Genomic DNA, 15,518 nt, shown 5'->3' with positions numbered 1-15,518 from the left:
TCCTCCTGCAGGATTCCCTTGGGTTTGAGGCAGCTTAAAAAGGACTTGGACATATCTGAATGCAGTTTCTATTTATGTTGAGGACAAGGTGATTCAAAGAACTCTCTTCTAGTCGGGGGTGGTGGTGTATGCCTATAATACCAGCGACTCAGGAGGCTGAGGCAGGAAGATCACAAGTTGGAAGCCAACCTCAGCAACTTTGCGAAGCCCTAAGCAACTTAGTGAGAAGTTGTTTCAAAATGAAAAATACAGGGGCTGGGGATGTGGCTCAAGCGGTAGCGCGCTCGCCTGGCATGCGCGGGGCGCTGGGTTTAATGTTTTCTTGGCTTTCCTACTATTCAAATAGTAGTGAAATCCTTCAAAATGGAATGGAACCACACAAAAATAAAAAAAAAAAAAATAAAGACGTCGTGTCCACTGAAAACTAAAAAATAAATATTAAAAAATTCTCTCTCAAAAGGGCTGGGGGATGTGGCTCCATGGTTAGCACCCCTAGGTTCAATCCCTGGTAACACACACACACACACACACACACACACACAAACTTCATTTCACATATGTAGAACCTTCAGAAAATGGGTACTTTCTGAGATTAACTGCAAGAATCTAACAACCACTTAAGACACTGAGTCCGTAAGATTCTTTCAACATTAAAATTAAATATATTTCAGGAGGGACTGTGACATGAGTACAGGGTTTTTGCTCAGGGGTGATGAGAATGTTCCGGACCCAGAGAGTGTGGATGTACAAGCCTGTGATGGTCTTGTGAGAGAACGCAACCTCAGTGAGCCTTCAATTCTCTAACAATATCACCAGATAACGCTGGTTTCTCATATACAAAATCTAGCACACACAGAAAGCAGCCAAGGAAAAATCCACTGCAATTAAGTTCCTGTGCCCACACTCAAAAGAAAGAGGCTGCCTGGATTTGCAGCCTGTTTCCCAGAGCTCCTAAAATCAAACGATGCTGAAGGATGCCTAGGTGACAGGAAGCATAGAAGGAATGGGTCAACTGAGCCAGGATCCTCCCTGGTCATCAGGTGTGGCCTCTATAGCCCTTCGCCTTGCTTATCTCTGCAAGGCAGACTTTCAGTCTTTCTCTGCTTCTAAAATATCTACTTTATACCATGGCTCATTCATGTTATTATCCTGGTCATTCTTGCTATAATGCCCTCTTGTTCTAGGTACTAAGGACTGAACACAGGGATGCTCTACCACTGAGCTACATCCCCAGTCGATTTTGTTTTTTATTTTAAGACAGGATCTCACTAAGTTGCTGAGGCTGACCTCAAACTTGTGATCCTCCTGCCTTAGCCTCCCAGTTGCTGGTATGACAGGTGTACACCACCACACCTGGTGTTATCATGCCCTCTTAAAGGCTGCACCTTCTGCAGGAGTGGGACCACATGGCCAACATTCACAATCTAGGGATGAGGGTTACTTATAATGCTAACACTGGGTAATTCTACAGGTCCAATGAAGGAGTTCACTACTATTTGAATAGTAGGAAAGCCAAGAAAACATCTATGAGGGCAGTAGATATAGCTTAACAGAAGGGCACCTGCCTGGCATGCATGAGGCCCTGGGTTCAGTCCCCAGGACCATAAAAATAAATAATAAATAAGTAAAAATAATAATTAAAAAAATCTTTGAAATAGGATGCCACAGAGGGTCCCAATCAAGAAACAGGAACCTGATTTCACAATTTTGTTCTAGAATTAAAACAAAAGCACCTAAATTAAACACTGAGCCATGAGAGGCCACAAGAATTAAAAGGCAAAGATGATCCCAAGAATAGTGAGTGATGGCTTTGCCAATATAAATAATAGACACTAACATATATAGTATTTAAATTCCTACAGCCTCACAAGTGGGTGCCTGTACTACCTCGGCCCCACTGGGCAGGGCACTCAACCAGAACACAGGAAAGACAGGAGTGAGCTGGAAGAACCTATAGGAGGTGATGGAGATAGGTGGGTTTCTGGAGAAAGGCAAAAACTCAATTACAGGCAAACTCATGGTCGACTGAAAAGAGTGAAAGCAAGCAGTCAACAAAGGAAAGAGACCAGAGCAGCTTCCTATATATACCAGAAGGAGCTCCTCCATCCAGAAAGAGGCCATAGTAGACTCCAGGCAACTTACCTGGCTATAAGGGGAGCTCTTGTGTAGTCACCAGAGGCAGGGCACTGGGGAAGGAAGGCGCATCTGTCCCCAGGGCTGTGGATTCTCTCGGGAGAGCAACCATCAGCCCACAGCCCCGAAGTCACTCGAAAGCTAAAGTAAACTGCACAATTTAGGTTCCTCTGTCCATGAGACTTTTTCCCCCACGCAGTTCTGAGGCTTAAACCCAGGGTCTCACAAATATCAGGCAAGTGCTGCACCACTGAGTTACACCCTCAGCACGGCTTTCTATGTCAGAACCCAATCAGAAAGCCCAGGCCACAGTCAGAAATGCTGCTTGTAGAAGACTCTGCTTCCCTGCCCCACTTAGATGTCAGAGTTAAATCATCATCTGTATTTTCTTCCCATTTCCCTCAGCACTGGCCCTGCATGCAGCTCATGATTCTTTCCCTACCTTTGCATGCCTCCTCTTCCACACGGAGTTTGGTGGGCCTTTCTCCTCCCTGACCCCAGACCCTGCAGCCCTCAAACTGTGGTCCTACAAACTCTTCCTTCCAAATAATGAGGAGTCACAAGAGCAAATCAACAAGTAAACAAAACAGTGGCCTCTAGTCCTGGATCCAGATCTCTTAAGTCCAGATGAGCATAAATAAAAGGGGAAAATGTAGTTCTAAATTAAGGCAGAAAGACAAACCCACTAGTCTCATGCTACGCCTTCTTCCTATGGATACTGCCAATCATTTCAGGGATGACGGTGTCCTGCTCGAAAATGCTCTCTGCACAAAAAGAACACACCTGCTCAGGGGACTTCATTGCGTGGGACTGAAGCTCTGTGGGATGCTGCTCTGCCCTGAAAAAATGCCGAGCTTGAGTTTCGCCTTGTTATCCCAGGACAGGCTGCATAATTACCTAGCAAAGCAGTTCAGAATGGAAAGCTTCAATTGCCCCTTAGCTAACTGAAGGCCAGCAACAGCAAATGTCTGACCTGAAGCAACAAACACGGGGTACAGCCTGGATGATAAAGCTGTTACTTATTTTGAATTCTATTTAGAGCTGGTTGTATAAATGAACAATCAGTCTTCCCATTAATCACCTCTCAGGGAAAACATCCAAGAAGATAACCCTCAGGGTTTAGTTTATGAATTTTATGTTAAAGCATAGTTTTTTCCCCTAAAGACTTCTATTTCACATGTACTCAGTTTTTTAACTATATTGGGATTTAGGAGATACACTCTTATTCTTCCCCTCTCCTTCCATCTGTACCAACAAAATGCAAGCCTGGGGTTAACGCCAGCCTGTTAGCACTTGGCAGTGGCTCCCTTAGGCGGAGGCGGAAGTGGCTGAAAGAAGTCAGGGAAGAGGGATTCTGCCAGCCCACAGCCTAGGAGCCGCCCCCAGCTCAGCTTCATCTTCCAGAGCTTCCCAGAATACAATGCTCATGAAAGATGTTCCAATTTGAGAAGCAATAGTCCAAAAAAAAAAAAAAAAAAGTATTGCATCTTTGTTCTCTTACAGGGTATCAATCCAGAAAATATGTTCATCTTTTGAAATGTTTATATCTTCTTGATTCTAAATCAAGAGCATAAAGATAAGTAAAAGCCTGTTATACTTAACTGGCATGTAAACTACAATCTTAGTAAAACTTCAGCAAACAAAATATGCCACCGGGGGTGGTTATTCACAGTGATCAAGAACTAACTCAAGGAGAGTCAATTTATCTACCACTCATACATCCACCAACCCAATCTTCCAATCATCTATCTGTCCATTCACTTATACACCCCAACTATCCAGCCAGCCAGCCACACCTATCCATGTACCCATCTACTCATCCATCCATCCACTTACTCTTTCATCTATCCAACCACTAATTTCCCATCCATCCACCCACCCACATACCTATCTGTTCACCCATCCACCCATTCAATCACTCATTTTCCCAAACCCATTCATCCATCAATTCATATACTCTTGTTCATCCACCCACCCACCCTTCTATCCATCCAACACCCATTTTCCAATCTATACATACATACATAGACCCATCCATTTATCCACCCATCTATCCTTCCAACTATAAGCCCACTCATCCATCCATCCATCCATGTATGCGTGTAACTAACCATTCATTCACCCACCCACCTGAGGAATGTCCATCCATCTGTTCACTCATCCATGTGTCCCTTAATCAGTCCACTCATCCAACCAACCATTTATTCATTTATTTAGCACCCAATCTGTGTAGGAACTGTGTGATATACAGGGTATTGAAGAATGAAAAAGTAAAATCCTGGTCTTCCAGGAGCTATCAGTCTGGTCCAGCAAGAGTGAAGAGGCAGCTCCCAGAAAACAAAAGAAGGGTGTGGCAGATACATCCAAATAGGATATTTGCCATCCTCCCCAAGCCATCCCAGTCTGCAGAGGATGCCATTGTTCCCAATGCAACAGGCACCCATTTTGAAAGTTTTTTTTTTAATTTTTTTTTTTTTAGAGAGTGATAGAGGGAGAGGGGGAGAGGGAGAGAGAGAGAGAGAGAGAGAGAATTTTTTTAATATTTATTTTTTAGTTATTGGCGGACACAACATCGTTGTTTGTATGTGGTGCTGAGGATCGAACCCGGGCCGCACGCACGCCAGACGAGCGTGCTACCACTTGAGCCACATCCCCAGCCCCCCATTTTGAAAGTTAACACAGAATAATTACAGAACCAGAAGGGGTGTGCATTTCTAAGGTTGTAGTTACACACTGCTGTAAAGCCCTTCACACAGGTTTTGCCAAATCCCCATTTCCATTCATTTAAAATGTTTCCCCATCAGTTCTAAACATGAAACCTCATCAGCTCAATGATGAAATGATTGAGAGAGCTCAGAACAAAAGCAACTGAATTTTTTAGTATGAAGACATAAGGGAGCCAGGCACAGTGGTGCATGCCTGTAATCCCAACAGCTCACAGGCTGAGGCAGGAGGATCATGAATTCAAAGCTAGCCTCTGCAATAGCAAGGCACTAAGCAACTCAATGAGAACCCGTCTTTAAATAAAATACAATATAGGATGGGGATGTGGCTCAGTGGTCAAGTGCCCCCGAGTTCAATCCCCAGTAAACCACCCCCACACACATATACACACAAAAAGACATAAGGGAGAAGCAGGGACATCTCTCCAAGTGCTACATGCGAATTGTGACTCCTTTCTAAATTCGTGTGTTGAAGCCATAACCCCCCAAATCTCAAACTACAACATTTTGGAGGGAGAATCTTTAAAGAGATGGTTAAAATAAAATGAAGTCATTAGGGTAGGTCCTAATCCAATCTGTCTCATGTTTTTTTTTATATGAAGAGGAGATTAGCACACACAGACAAAAGATCACATGAGGAATCTACAAGCCAAGGAGAGGTCTCAGGAGGAACACAGTGCATCTTAATAGCAGCCTGCCAGCCTCCAGAACTGTGAAAGGATCAATGTAACAGCCCTAGGGAATACACACACCCTGTCTTGGAGGGAAGGCCAGTGGCAGGGTGTGGCCCTTTGCAAGAAGCAGACCCTGTTGGGGTCTGAGCTTGAGGACCTGGTACAAAACCTCAGAAAGCTGCTGTGGAAAGACCAGGCAGATGGGATCTGTGAGGCAGGTCATTAGGGTCAGCTGGGGTAAGTGAAATCCAGTCGATCTGCTCCCTTGGGTCCAATCACTACTGTAATCTGCCCAAACGCCACAGAACTCTCTCCTCTGATTTCTGATGCACCATAGAAAGTTTAAAAGATTTATAATTACAGGTCACCCCTTCAGTTGCAAATATTTGTGACATTCTTTCCCTCCTACACTGGGAGGTTCTATAGGATCCTGAACCTCACAAAAGATGTTATCTCCATTTGACTTGGATGAACGCCAGCAAATACAAATAATTCCTAACATCGTTCTTCATGTTGTTCCCAACAGAAGGCAACAAAAACCATTTTTTATTTGCATCAGTTATCAAGTTAGTAATTCACTCATTATAAAAGCATGTTTTACTTTAAACTTGTGCACTTTATTACGTATCTTTATATCTTCACATAATAGACTTTATTTCTATTATTATAAACTTTATTATAAACTTTTATTTCTATAATTTTCACACTTAACTTTTCTTTTCTTTTTTTTAAATTGAGCTAGGCGTGCTCTATTACCAAGCTATACCCCCAGCCCTTTTTTATTTTTCAGATCAAGTCTCACTAAAATGCCCAGATCGGCCTCAAACTTGCCACCCTCCTGTCTTGGCCTCTTGGGTCACTGGGATTATAGGTGTATATTACAACGTCAGCTTCACATTTAATTTTTCAAGCATATTCTTTCTTGCTGATCCTTCAGAAAATTAAACAGTCCGTGGGAAAAGCTGAAAATGACTTTTTAATAGTCATATTTTAGAATTTCATTGGGACTTGCTGCTCTTAAAAGCACACACACACACACATACACACACACACAACAATTCTGAAAATTGCTGGGTTTGTAGCTCAAAAGCAGGCGGCTTGTGGAACTAATTTCTTCAGAGTGTTTATGTAGTCTGCTGGAAGACACAGCTATGATTTTAAAAAGCACATGGCCCCTCCTTTCTTCCTCCTGACCCTCTCAGTATGGATAGTGCTACTTTTGCACACAAATAGAATGCACATTATCCCTGTTAGCAGTGACAGTCTCTATGCACAGGAGTGGAGCTATGCCCCAACCACCATGCGTGTCCTCTGCAGTTTACATGCTCATGGCATGAAGCAGAGTGCAGGAGCAGAGAAAGCACCATGTGTGCAGAGGTAGCTGCCAGCCCCTGCCAGCCGTGCACTGCACAGCTGGCCCCACAACTGCAGAGGCGCCTGAAAGCCAGCTTTGCAAACAGACCACAGCTGGCATATGGCACGTGACTCACTCAGAAGCCACAGTAATAAAGCTGTAATTGTGCTCCTCAGACACTGCTAAGTTCTGTAGGTGGATTATTCACCAGCTTCTCTTACCCTAGGTTCATTTTAGCCACGCAGACTGATCTGTAATTGCAGGGGCTTCCTACACAGGCACACACTCAGTATCAATCCTGTTGCCTCAGAGTCACATAAGTATTGGATCTTTTTGTATGAAGTTAATAGCATTCAGTTTCAAGCCAAATGAGATAAAATCCCATCACATAGGCTCTTGAAAGTAAACATCTAAACTGGCTATTTCTGCAAAGGAACCTGAGCGTTGGGGCCAGCATTTAATTTGAACATTGCACCAATCAAACAAGATTCCCAAGACAAGAGAAAAATCCTCTCAGATCTCCATCCGTGTATTTATTTCCATGTGTCCATCAGCCCTTATAAAGCAAGGTTACACCATATCCTCTGCAAAGATGCACACTGTCCTCTCCCGCCCTCTTCATGTAGAAAAGTCAGGATTATGGTATATATTTAATCCAAATCCCATCCTCCCACAACTAAACAGCTGTCTGTGCAACTGCCTAAAATCATGGAGGCAACACTAGCACCCCGCTGCCACCAACTGACTTGACTTCTATTTTCAATCTCAAAATTAACTCATTAAATCAGTCCAATTTAGGAAGGCTTGCCTTACTCCTTTCTGAACGAGAATCCTTAGATGCAACTGCAATTGCATCTGAGACCTTGGCCCACAAACACAGCTGTGTGCGGATGGATGGTGAAAGCATCCTTTCAGCCGTAGCCTTCTGTACAAAGCACTTAGTTTCAAGCATGCTAAACTGGACTTTACATATTGTTCCCATAAAGCATCTCACTACACAGGAAACACAGCGTGTATTTTAAGAACAAAAATGCCACCATGGCAGTGCTTCTTTGGGCAGGGCTAGGGGGCACATGGGCTCTGCTCAGAACTCCAGGGTATCATGGGGGTCAGAAATCATGCTTGGTTACAGTTACTTTGGGTTTGGGAAAAACTACACAGCCCATGTCAGCCCAGCATTCACCATCCATTAAAAAAAAAAAAAAAGTCCCCAAGTCATCTTTTTAGCAACCCCAAATCTAAATTTCACCTACCGTACAGCGGACTGTCCTTCCTCGGCACAGACTGTGGAGAGAACTGCTTCTTGATGCCCACTCGGCTCCTCCGACTGCCTTCGCGGCTTGACAGCCACTTCCTGCAAAGGCAGCACATGAGACAACCAGTCACCAGGCTGCTCTCCTAAGACATCTCATCTGTTATTAGGAAACCCCTCATTTGTGGGTTCGCCCTGCACGCCTGTCCCACAACGCCAGTGACGCTGCCTGTTGTCTCGGACTGAGACCCAGCCACGGAACATGCCCATTCAGCTCTACAAAGCATTTCATTGAGATGACTGACCTAAGACCCCAGCATCCACTTCTGGACAGGAAATAGAACTCCTACATGAAGCCTGTGAAACCATGTGACACACTGGTCAAAAGAAATCAAACAAAAGACAGCTGGTCACAAGTCATCGTGGACTTGTCCTAGGACTTGTTGGAAGCTGGAATTCTTCACTCTTGACTGAAAAAGCACAGAATTCCCAGAGGTCACTCTAACAGCCCAAACCCAGGCAGCAAGGGAGCAGAAACAAAATCTCGCAGTGTCTGCATGGGTTCTCAGCACCAGGAGGCCTCCATGCACATTCTGGACACCCTGCATTAAGGCTATTACTGGTTCTTTTACAGGTGACTGCATCTGGCCAGGCATGGTGGCGCATGCTTATAACCCACACTACCTGGGAGGCTAAGGCAGGAGGACAGCAAGTTTGAGGCCAGCCTGGGCAACTGAACAATAGTGTGCCTCAAAATAAAATATAAAAGGGTGGCAATGTAGCTCAGAGGTAGAGCACCCCTGGGATCAATGCTCAGTATGGAGAAACATACACACACACACACACACACACACACACACACAAAGAAACAATCTATTACTGCAACAATGTTTTTCTCTGAAACATACAGATGCAGATGGAATAAGCAGAAAAAGCAGATAGGGGTCTGGGATTGTGGCTCAGTGGTAGAGCGCTCATCTAGCACGTGAGAGGCGCTAGGCTGAATCCTCAGCACCACATAAATATAAATAAAATAAAGGCAAAAAAGAAAAAGCAGACAGAAGGACAGGGAGACAGAAGAAAGGGAGAACGAAAGATTGTGGACTTTGAAGTACTAATACGAACATGTGGTTTTCAAGAAAGATAGGAGTTAATGCTCAACATCAAAACTGTCACTTAAAATAGTGCAATAGTTCACTGCATTTTTAAATCCACTTTGTCCCAGAATAATCCTAAGAGTGCTTATAAATTTTTTAAAAAGATAAATATTAAGTGGCATCAATGTTTGACAATTGGCTATCAGATGTTAAGCCCTTAGCTAAAACACGTGTTTTCATTTCAGAGGGGTGCATTACCATTTTCTAAAGCACTCTCTCCCACCCTGTCCAGCTCCCCAAATTCCTTGTTTAGCATGAAGGTGGGGCAACTAATTAAGGGGAAAGACTGTGAAGCAAGGGATTCGGAAAAGGAGGCTAAGAACAAAAGATGTGAGTTTGCAGAGGTATAGTGTTTCAAACTTCCAGGCAGGTGCCAATTCCATCCTTAAGGCCTTCTCACCTGCAGTGATACAGGCCATCCTATTCTGTAGATGTCTCAAGGTCAAGGTTGGGGCAGACTAGGCCCTTGCTCATAGCAGGATGCTTACCTGTGTGTAGTGGTCTGTGGATGGTGACGACCGGGACCTTTCATGGACGTACTGTGGCCTCTGGTGCTGGTCCAAACCCACATCCAGAATGTCATCTGCTGAGTGATACCGCCCAGCACTCTTGGCCTCCAGGGGCTTCCTCTGCTCCTTCCAAGAGGCTTGGTACTCTGCAAAGGTTCCAAGTCTCTGAGGTGGGTCCAATTTCCCGAACTTTTCTGCTTCCCTGTGACCATTGAGGATTTCTCCAAAGGAAGTGGCACGAGACCTAGTCTGGAACCCAGAGTCTGCCCCCTCACTCCTGTGGCCTGCTGTCCGCGGCCTCTCCACCTTCTCCCTCAGGACTCCACATAGAGCTTGTCTCTGGCCTGGTCTCTGGAGGAGGGGTTTGCTTGTTTCCTCAAAAAACTTCCACCGGTCAGCAAATGTGCCCACAGTATCCTCGGGTGATGTGGGATGCTGGTGAGGGCTGCAATCCACCGAGAGCCCCACCTCATTCATTTTCTCTGGTTCAGAGTACGACTTCAGTTTCTGCTCGGCTGTGAACCGTTTCCGGCCTCCAATACGAGGAACGTGGGGCATGCCACCTCCAGATGAGGGTGGCTTGGCCAGTCCTGCCTCACAGAAGTGGGGGACAGAGTCTGGCTCCTGAGGGAATGAAGATAAGGTGCTGTGATCCCCAGTCCTGTGTTCTAGTGACCCGGGATACTGGTCCACTGGGTTGGGGTCTAAATCCCGGCGCTTGAAGGAGGTGGCTCTCAGGACCCGTACTTGGGCCTCTTTCAGGTGGTCTTTATAGGTGCTAGAAAAGGAACCTTCTAGGGTGCCACCCACCTCAGCAGTCCAACTGCTGGCACTGTCCTCGGCCTCACTGGCTCCAGCCAGCGTCACCGTGCTCTTGCTTTTCTGCAGCTTGGCTCTACGCATCTGGATCTCATTCCTCAGAGTGGTGGCAAATCGGTCGCTTCTCCGTGTTGGCTTACCCACCTGGGCATCGAATGGCGGTAGCTTCTCAGTGCCACCATCCTGGCCATTCTCGGGCTGGCACATCCCCTCCTGGGACAGGGAGTGCAGCATGGGTGTCCTCTGGCGAGAGATTCTGCTGCTCTCTCCCTCTGCCCACTTGAAGCCCTCAGCTGTCTTCTGTGGACTGGCTTTCTCAGCACGGCTGGCTCTGGGAGGCTCTTGGATTCCCGAGAAGCAGCCTTCGGTCCCTGAATCCAGTAGGGGACATTGCTCTCTCTCCGGGGCATCCTGAGCCTGCTCATGCTGAGGTAGGTAGCATCGTGGGCTCTGGCCCATCAGGTGTGTGGGAGCATGCTCCAGGGCTCCCAAGGCTGCATCTGAATGCCAATACTCCCCACGGAGCTTTGTCACCTGGGTGCTTCCCGGCAGGGGCTGCCTGGAAGGCACGCAGTAATAGTGGCTCAACCCACCACTGTCCACCTTTTGGTTGGCAGCACTGGGCCACCTCCCCACAGAGGGGCTGTCATCTTGGTGGTGTGTGGCGGGAGGCTCCTGCCGACCTCCAGAGAGGGCCACCCGCTGCAGTTCCTTTGGTGACACAGGGGCCCTGTGGCTTTGGTCACTGCATTGGCGCAGGTGCTGACCCCCAGGGTGAGGTTGCCGGAAATGCACCTCTGTGCCGAACAGCCTGTCGGGAGCCCCTAGGGAACTGCCTGCCCTGTCATCTAAGCACAGCCAACCACAGTCCGTGTGGCCCTCCAGCAGGTAGCCATGGCCTCCCACTTCCTTCCCACTACTCGGGCATACCAGCCTTCGCCGATCAGTCCTCTCTGGTCTCCAATCACTTCGGGGTTGAGCCCGAGCCAGGGCTGTAAAGTGCTGCATGGTGGCTGCCTCTGAGAATGGAGGGCCTTGCACCTTCTCATGGCTCTTGGTGGCAGCAAAGCTATCACTGCGCAGAGGAGGTGGGGGAGGAGGGGGGGAAGAAGAGTTTTTTTTCTTGTCAGGAACATACCAAACTGGCCCAAAACTGGATCTCCCAGAAGTGGACAATTTAGGCTCAGCATTGTCCTCTGGCCAGGGGCTTTTACTGCTATCATTAGGTACCCTGGCTGGGAAACACAGTGACCTGTCCTCTGGGACCTGAGGATCACTCATGGCCTGGCCTTGCCGGCTGCTATGCCTAGAGGCCTCCCAAAGGCCGACTTTGTAGAGGATGTTCTCTGCGGACGAGGCATCGGCCTTGGGCAAAGTGTGGTCAGGGGTGCTGGAGCTGGTGGAAAATGAGCCGTAAGCTGAGTCCCTCTTGCTGTGGCTGCTCAGGTGGTCAATGCTGCTGTTGGACTTGGCAGCTGAGAGGCGTCCAGAGGGCTGGGAGGAGTGGTCCAGGCTATCCACGCTCCCCAGGGAGCTGAAGTGGTCAGAAGTGCGCTGCAGGTTCGTCTGCTCCCAGGAGCCAGACAGGTCATGGGAGGAAGAACTACAAAAACAAGAAGAATGGTTTGCTTTAGCATCCAATGACAACAAAGGGCAAGATCAGAGGGCCACGGAATTGTGAACAGAGCTGGCTGGCACTCTGTGGAGGGTGAAGATGCTGGATGATAACTTCTTAATGTAAGATCCCTGGGTCTGAGATTTTAGTTTGGCACATCTCAATTGTGGCTTGGTGAGATGCTCTGAGAGCAGGCTGAAGAGACTATGTCCTACCTGCTTTTAAACAGACCCCTTGCAATGCCAGCACATTTTCCCAACTTTATGCCTACATCACTAGGAGGCAATGCCTTGATGAACACTCCTATGGCCCATCAACAGCTAACTGTAGGTGTTGGTAAATGATAATTCATGAGCTAAGTAAGAGTGGTTCTTATCTTATCAAATGGTCAAGGCAAAAGAAATCAAAGGCATAATATTTCTCCCATGTAACCTATGAAAATTATATGAAATTCAAAATTCAGTTCATAAATGAAGTTTTCTGGAGCACAGCTTTACCCATTTGTCAACATATTGGCTGTAGCTGCTTTGGCACCACCATAGCAGAGTGAATAAGTGGCAGAGATTGTCTGACCTGAAAAGCTGAAAATATTTACTATCTAACCCTTTAAAGAACAGCTTTCAGACCCCTGTTTCAGTGTATGCAATGATTTTCCACTTTGTTTTCCCCTTATAGTACCAGAGATTGGGCTATGTGTATGCTAAGCAAGCACTGTATCACTAAGTTATATACCCAGTTCTTTATTTTGTTTATTCATCCTCACATGTATGAGACAAGTTCTCTGCTACTGAGCTACAACCCCAGCCCACACACCCAGTTCTTTTTTTATTTTTTGGTCTACCACTGAGCTACACCACCAGACTCCTGTTTTTTGAGAAGGGATCCTGCTAAGTTGCCGAAGCTCGTCTCAAACTGCCATCCTCCTGCCTTGGCCTCCCAAGGAGCTGGGATGACAGACGTGTGCCATTGCACCCAGTTCCAAAGATTCTTATTATGGATTATTCACCCAAAGGAAGTAAACAAATGAGAATAATTTTAAAGTTAAAAAAGAGACTTTAGGGATAACATTTCTTTTCCAAACCCAAATATCAGAGTATGATTAGCTCTTCTCTAAATGCTCAGTTGGTTTGATATTTAAAAGAAGCAACAGGCTTTCCCAGCAAGATCATATGCTTCTTGTGTTCAGGTAAATGATTAAACCTTATGATTCACTAGTGCTATACACGAACAACAAAAATCACATATTCCTAATCAGGATGATGTCTAAGAAGGAGGAATAAAGGGTTGATCAAGATATTAAATATTCTCTGACATAGTAACTGTATGCTATGACTCGTATATCTTAATGATACAGATTTTCATCCAGGATATTAGATTCTTCCCTTGAAGTTTCACAAAGCTGTGCTATTCATGCTTCAAGCAAGAAAAAAAGCCATGGTTAAATTAGGTTTGGGGAGAACAAGGATGGGAAAGAAGGGCAGAATCAGCATCACCAGAAATACTGCATGTTCCTGAAATTCTCCCACCAGGGACGATTCTTCCACAAGTTCTTAACTCCAGGCAGACAGAAACAACACTAAGTACAGTTTCCACACAGATGTGGGCAGTACTCATTTCTAATTAAGAGACTGCCAGCTGGGCATGATGGTGCATGTCTGTAACTGCTGTGACTCAGGAGGACCACAAATTCGAAGGCAGCTTCAGCAACTTAGCAAGACCCTAAGCAACTTAGTGAGACCCCATCTCAAAAAGAGGAGTGAGCAGGGATGTCACTCAATGGTTAAGCTTCCCTGGGTTAAATCCCCAGTTCGGAGGGTGGGGGTGTTTAGTCACATAGACTAAGTGGAGATGCTATTAAAGTCACTTAGTTTTGAAATGAAAAGCCCATTTTTCACTTAGGTTTTATGACTCAGTTGAGAATCTATGGCTTTTCAAAAATACCAACCTCTCACTACCTTAAACAAGTAATAAATACTGTATTTGAGAGGTAATTCCTTCACACTACTTCAGTACTTTTCTTTGTAGTTTTGCAGCTAACAATTATTAATAGCCAAAAATTGATTTTGAAATGGTTATGTTAGCTTCAAAACACACACACACAAACTAACAAGCACATGGATACACTTGCACACTCAAATACAAGTATACGTAGAGATACACACAGATATGCACACATATATGCTTACAGGCACACTCACACATGCATGGGGATACATACACATGTATGTACACATCCCAAAACTATGCTATCTGCCACTAACACCCTGACACATGAGAGAAAGCATGCTTGCTTACTGTTTCACTGTCATTTATTTTCATTATTATAGTTGTTTTCCACCTTCACCCATGTGCCTCCTTAGTGAAAAATTCAGTTCTAACTCTACTCAAGCATTGAGTTTTCTGATGAGAAATGTCAAAGTCATTCTGAAGTCAAGAAGCACACTGGAATATCTGAGCATCTGCAGACTATTACAGATTTTACATCCTCCTGGAAAATGGGCATCTACCTCGCATGGTGTCGGCTGTGCCAGGAAGGGCAGGCGCTGGCAGCAGGGAACTGAGAGGAGACTGGCTCAGGGTGTCCATCGGAGAACTTGGTGGCGTGCCAGGAGTGAGGCCTCCAGCTCAGCTCACTCCTCCTGGAAAAGAATGCAGACACATGAGGGAATTTGACACCCTAGATGCATTTGTGCCAAGACAGGAGCCCAGGAACAGAAATCAGTTGCACCTGTTTAGGAGGGATCTGCAGCACCCCGTGCTTCCCACCATATCCATGCACGCAGGCTTATTCATTTCAGATTTTATGAGTGATCCTTTTGCCCCAAAGCAGAGTGGCAATCACAAGCTCCAAAATGTGAAGCAGTTTTCCAAAAATACATGCAATTTGGGCTGGGGTTATGGCTCAGTAGTAGAGCATTTGCCTGGCACATGTGAGGCACTGGGTTCGATTCTCAGCACCACATATAAATAAATGAATATAAAAATATAAAGGTTCATCAACATCTAAAAAAACATTAAAAATGTATATATGCAATTTGTCAATTAAGACATTTATACATGTAAAAAATAAATAAAATTTATTCCAAATAACTAAGTAAACAAAACTTGCCCTCTCCCTTCCCCCTGTAATATAGAATGCAAACACATTTTCCTGTCTTTTGTAGTATAACTCTGAACAGAACCCTGAGCCTCCTTGGTGAGAAGGGACTGAAGTGGAGAAGTAGTCAGTGTGCCCACATGCCCTGCTGACAGGGGCACAGTTTAGACTGCATATCTCTATTT

At 45.6% G+C, this 15,518-nt stretch overlaps 1 protein-coding gene across 3 annotated transcripts in view; it reads right to left on the bottom strand.

Moving 5' to 3' along the window:
* The window catches only part of LOC308639087 (protein Shroom2-like), a 134,018-nt gene that overhangs the window by 38,116 nt on the left and 80,384 nt on the right, over window positions 1-15,518 (bottom strand). For all 3 annotated transcript variants that reach the window (XM_081277072.1, XM_081277071.1, XM_081277070.1), the window contains exons 3-5: window positions 14,744-14,875; window positions 9,782-12,224; window positions 8,138-8,238 (exon numbers count right to left, since the gene is read on the bottom strand). In XM_081277072.1, coding sequence (XP_081133198.1) covers window positions 8,138-8,238; window positions 9,782-12,224; window positions 14,744-14,875 — 2,676 coding nt within the window. The remainder of the gene's footprint in view (window positions 1-8,137; window positions 8,239-9,781; window positions 12,225-14,743; window positions 14,876-15,518) is intronic.

Source organism: Spermophilus citellus, assembly GCF_964194105.1.
Source record: "Spermophilus citellus genome assembly, chromosome: X".
NCBI lineage: Eukaryota > Metazoa > Chordata > Mammalia > Rodentia > Sciuridae > Spermophilus > Spermophilus citellus.
The sequence above is the reverse complement of the archived record's forward strand: the minus strand, read 5'-3'. Positions and strand labels throughout refer to the sequence as shown.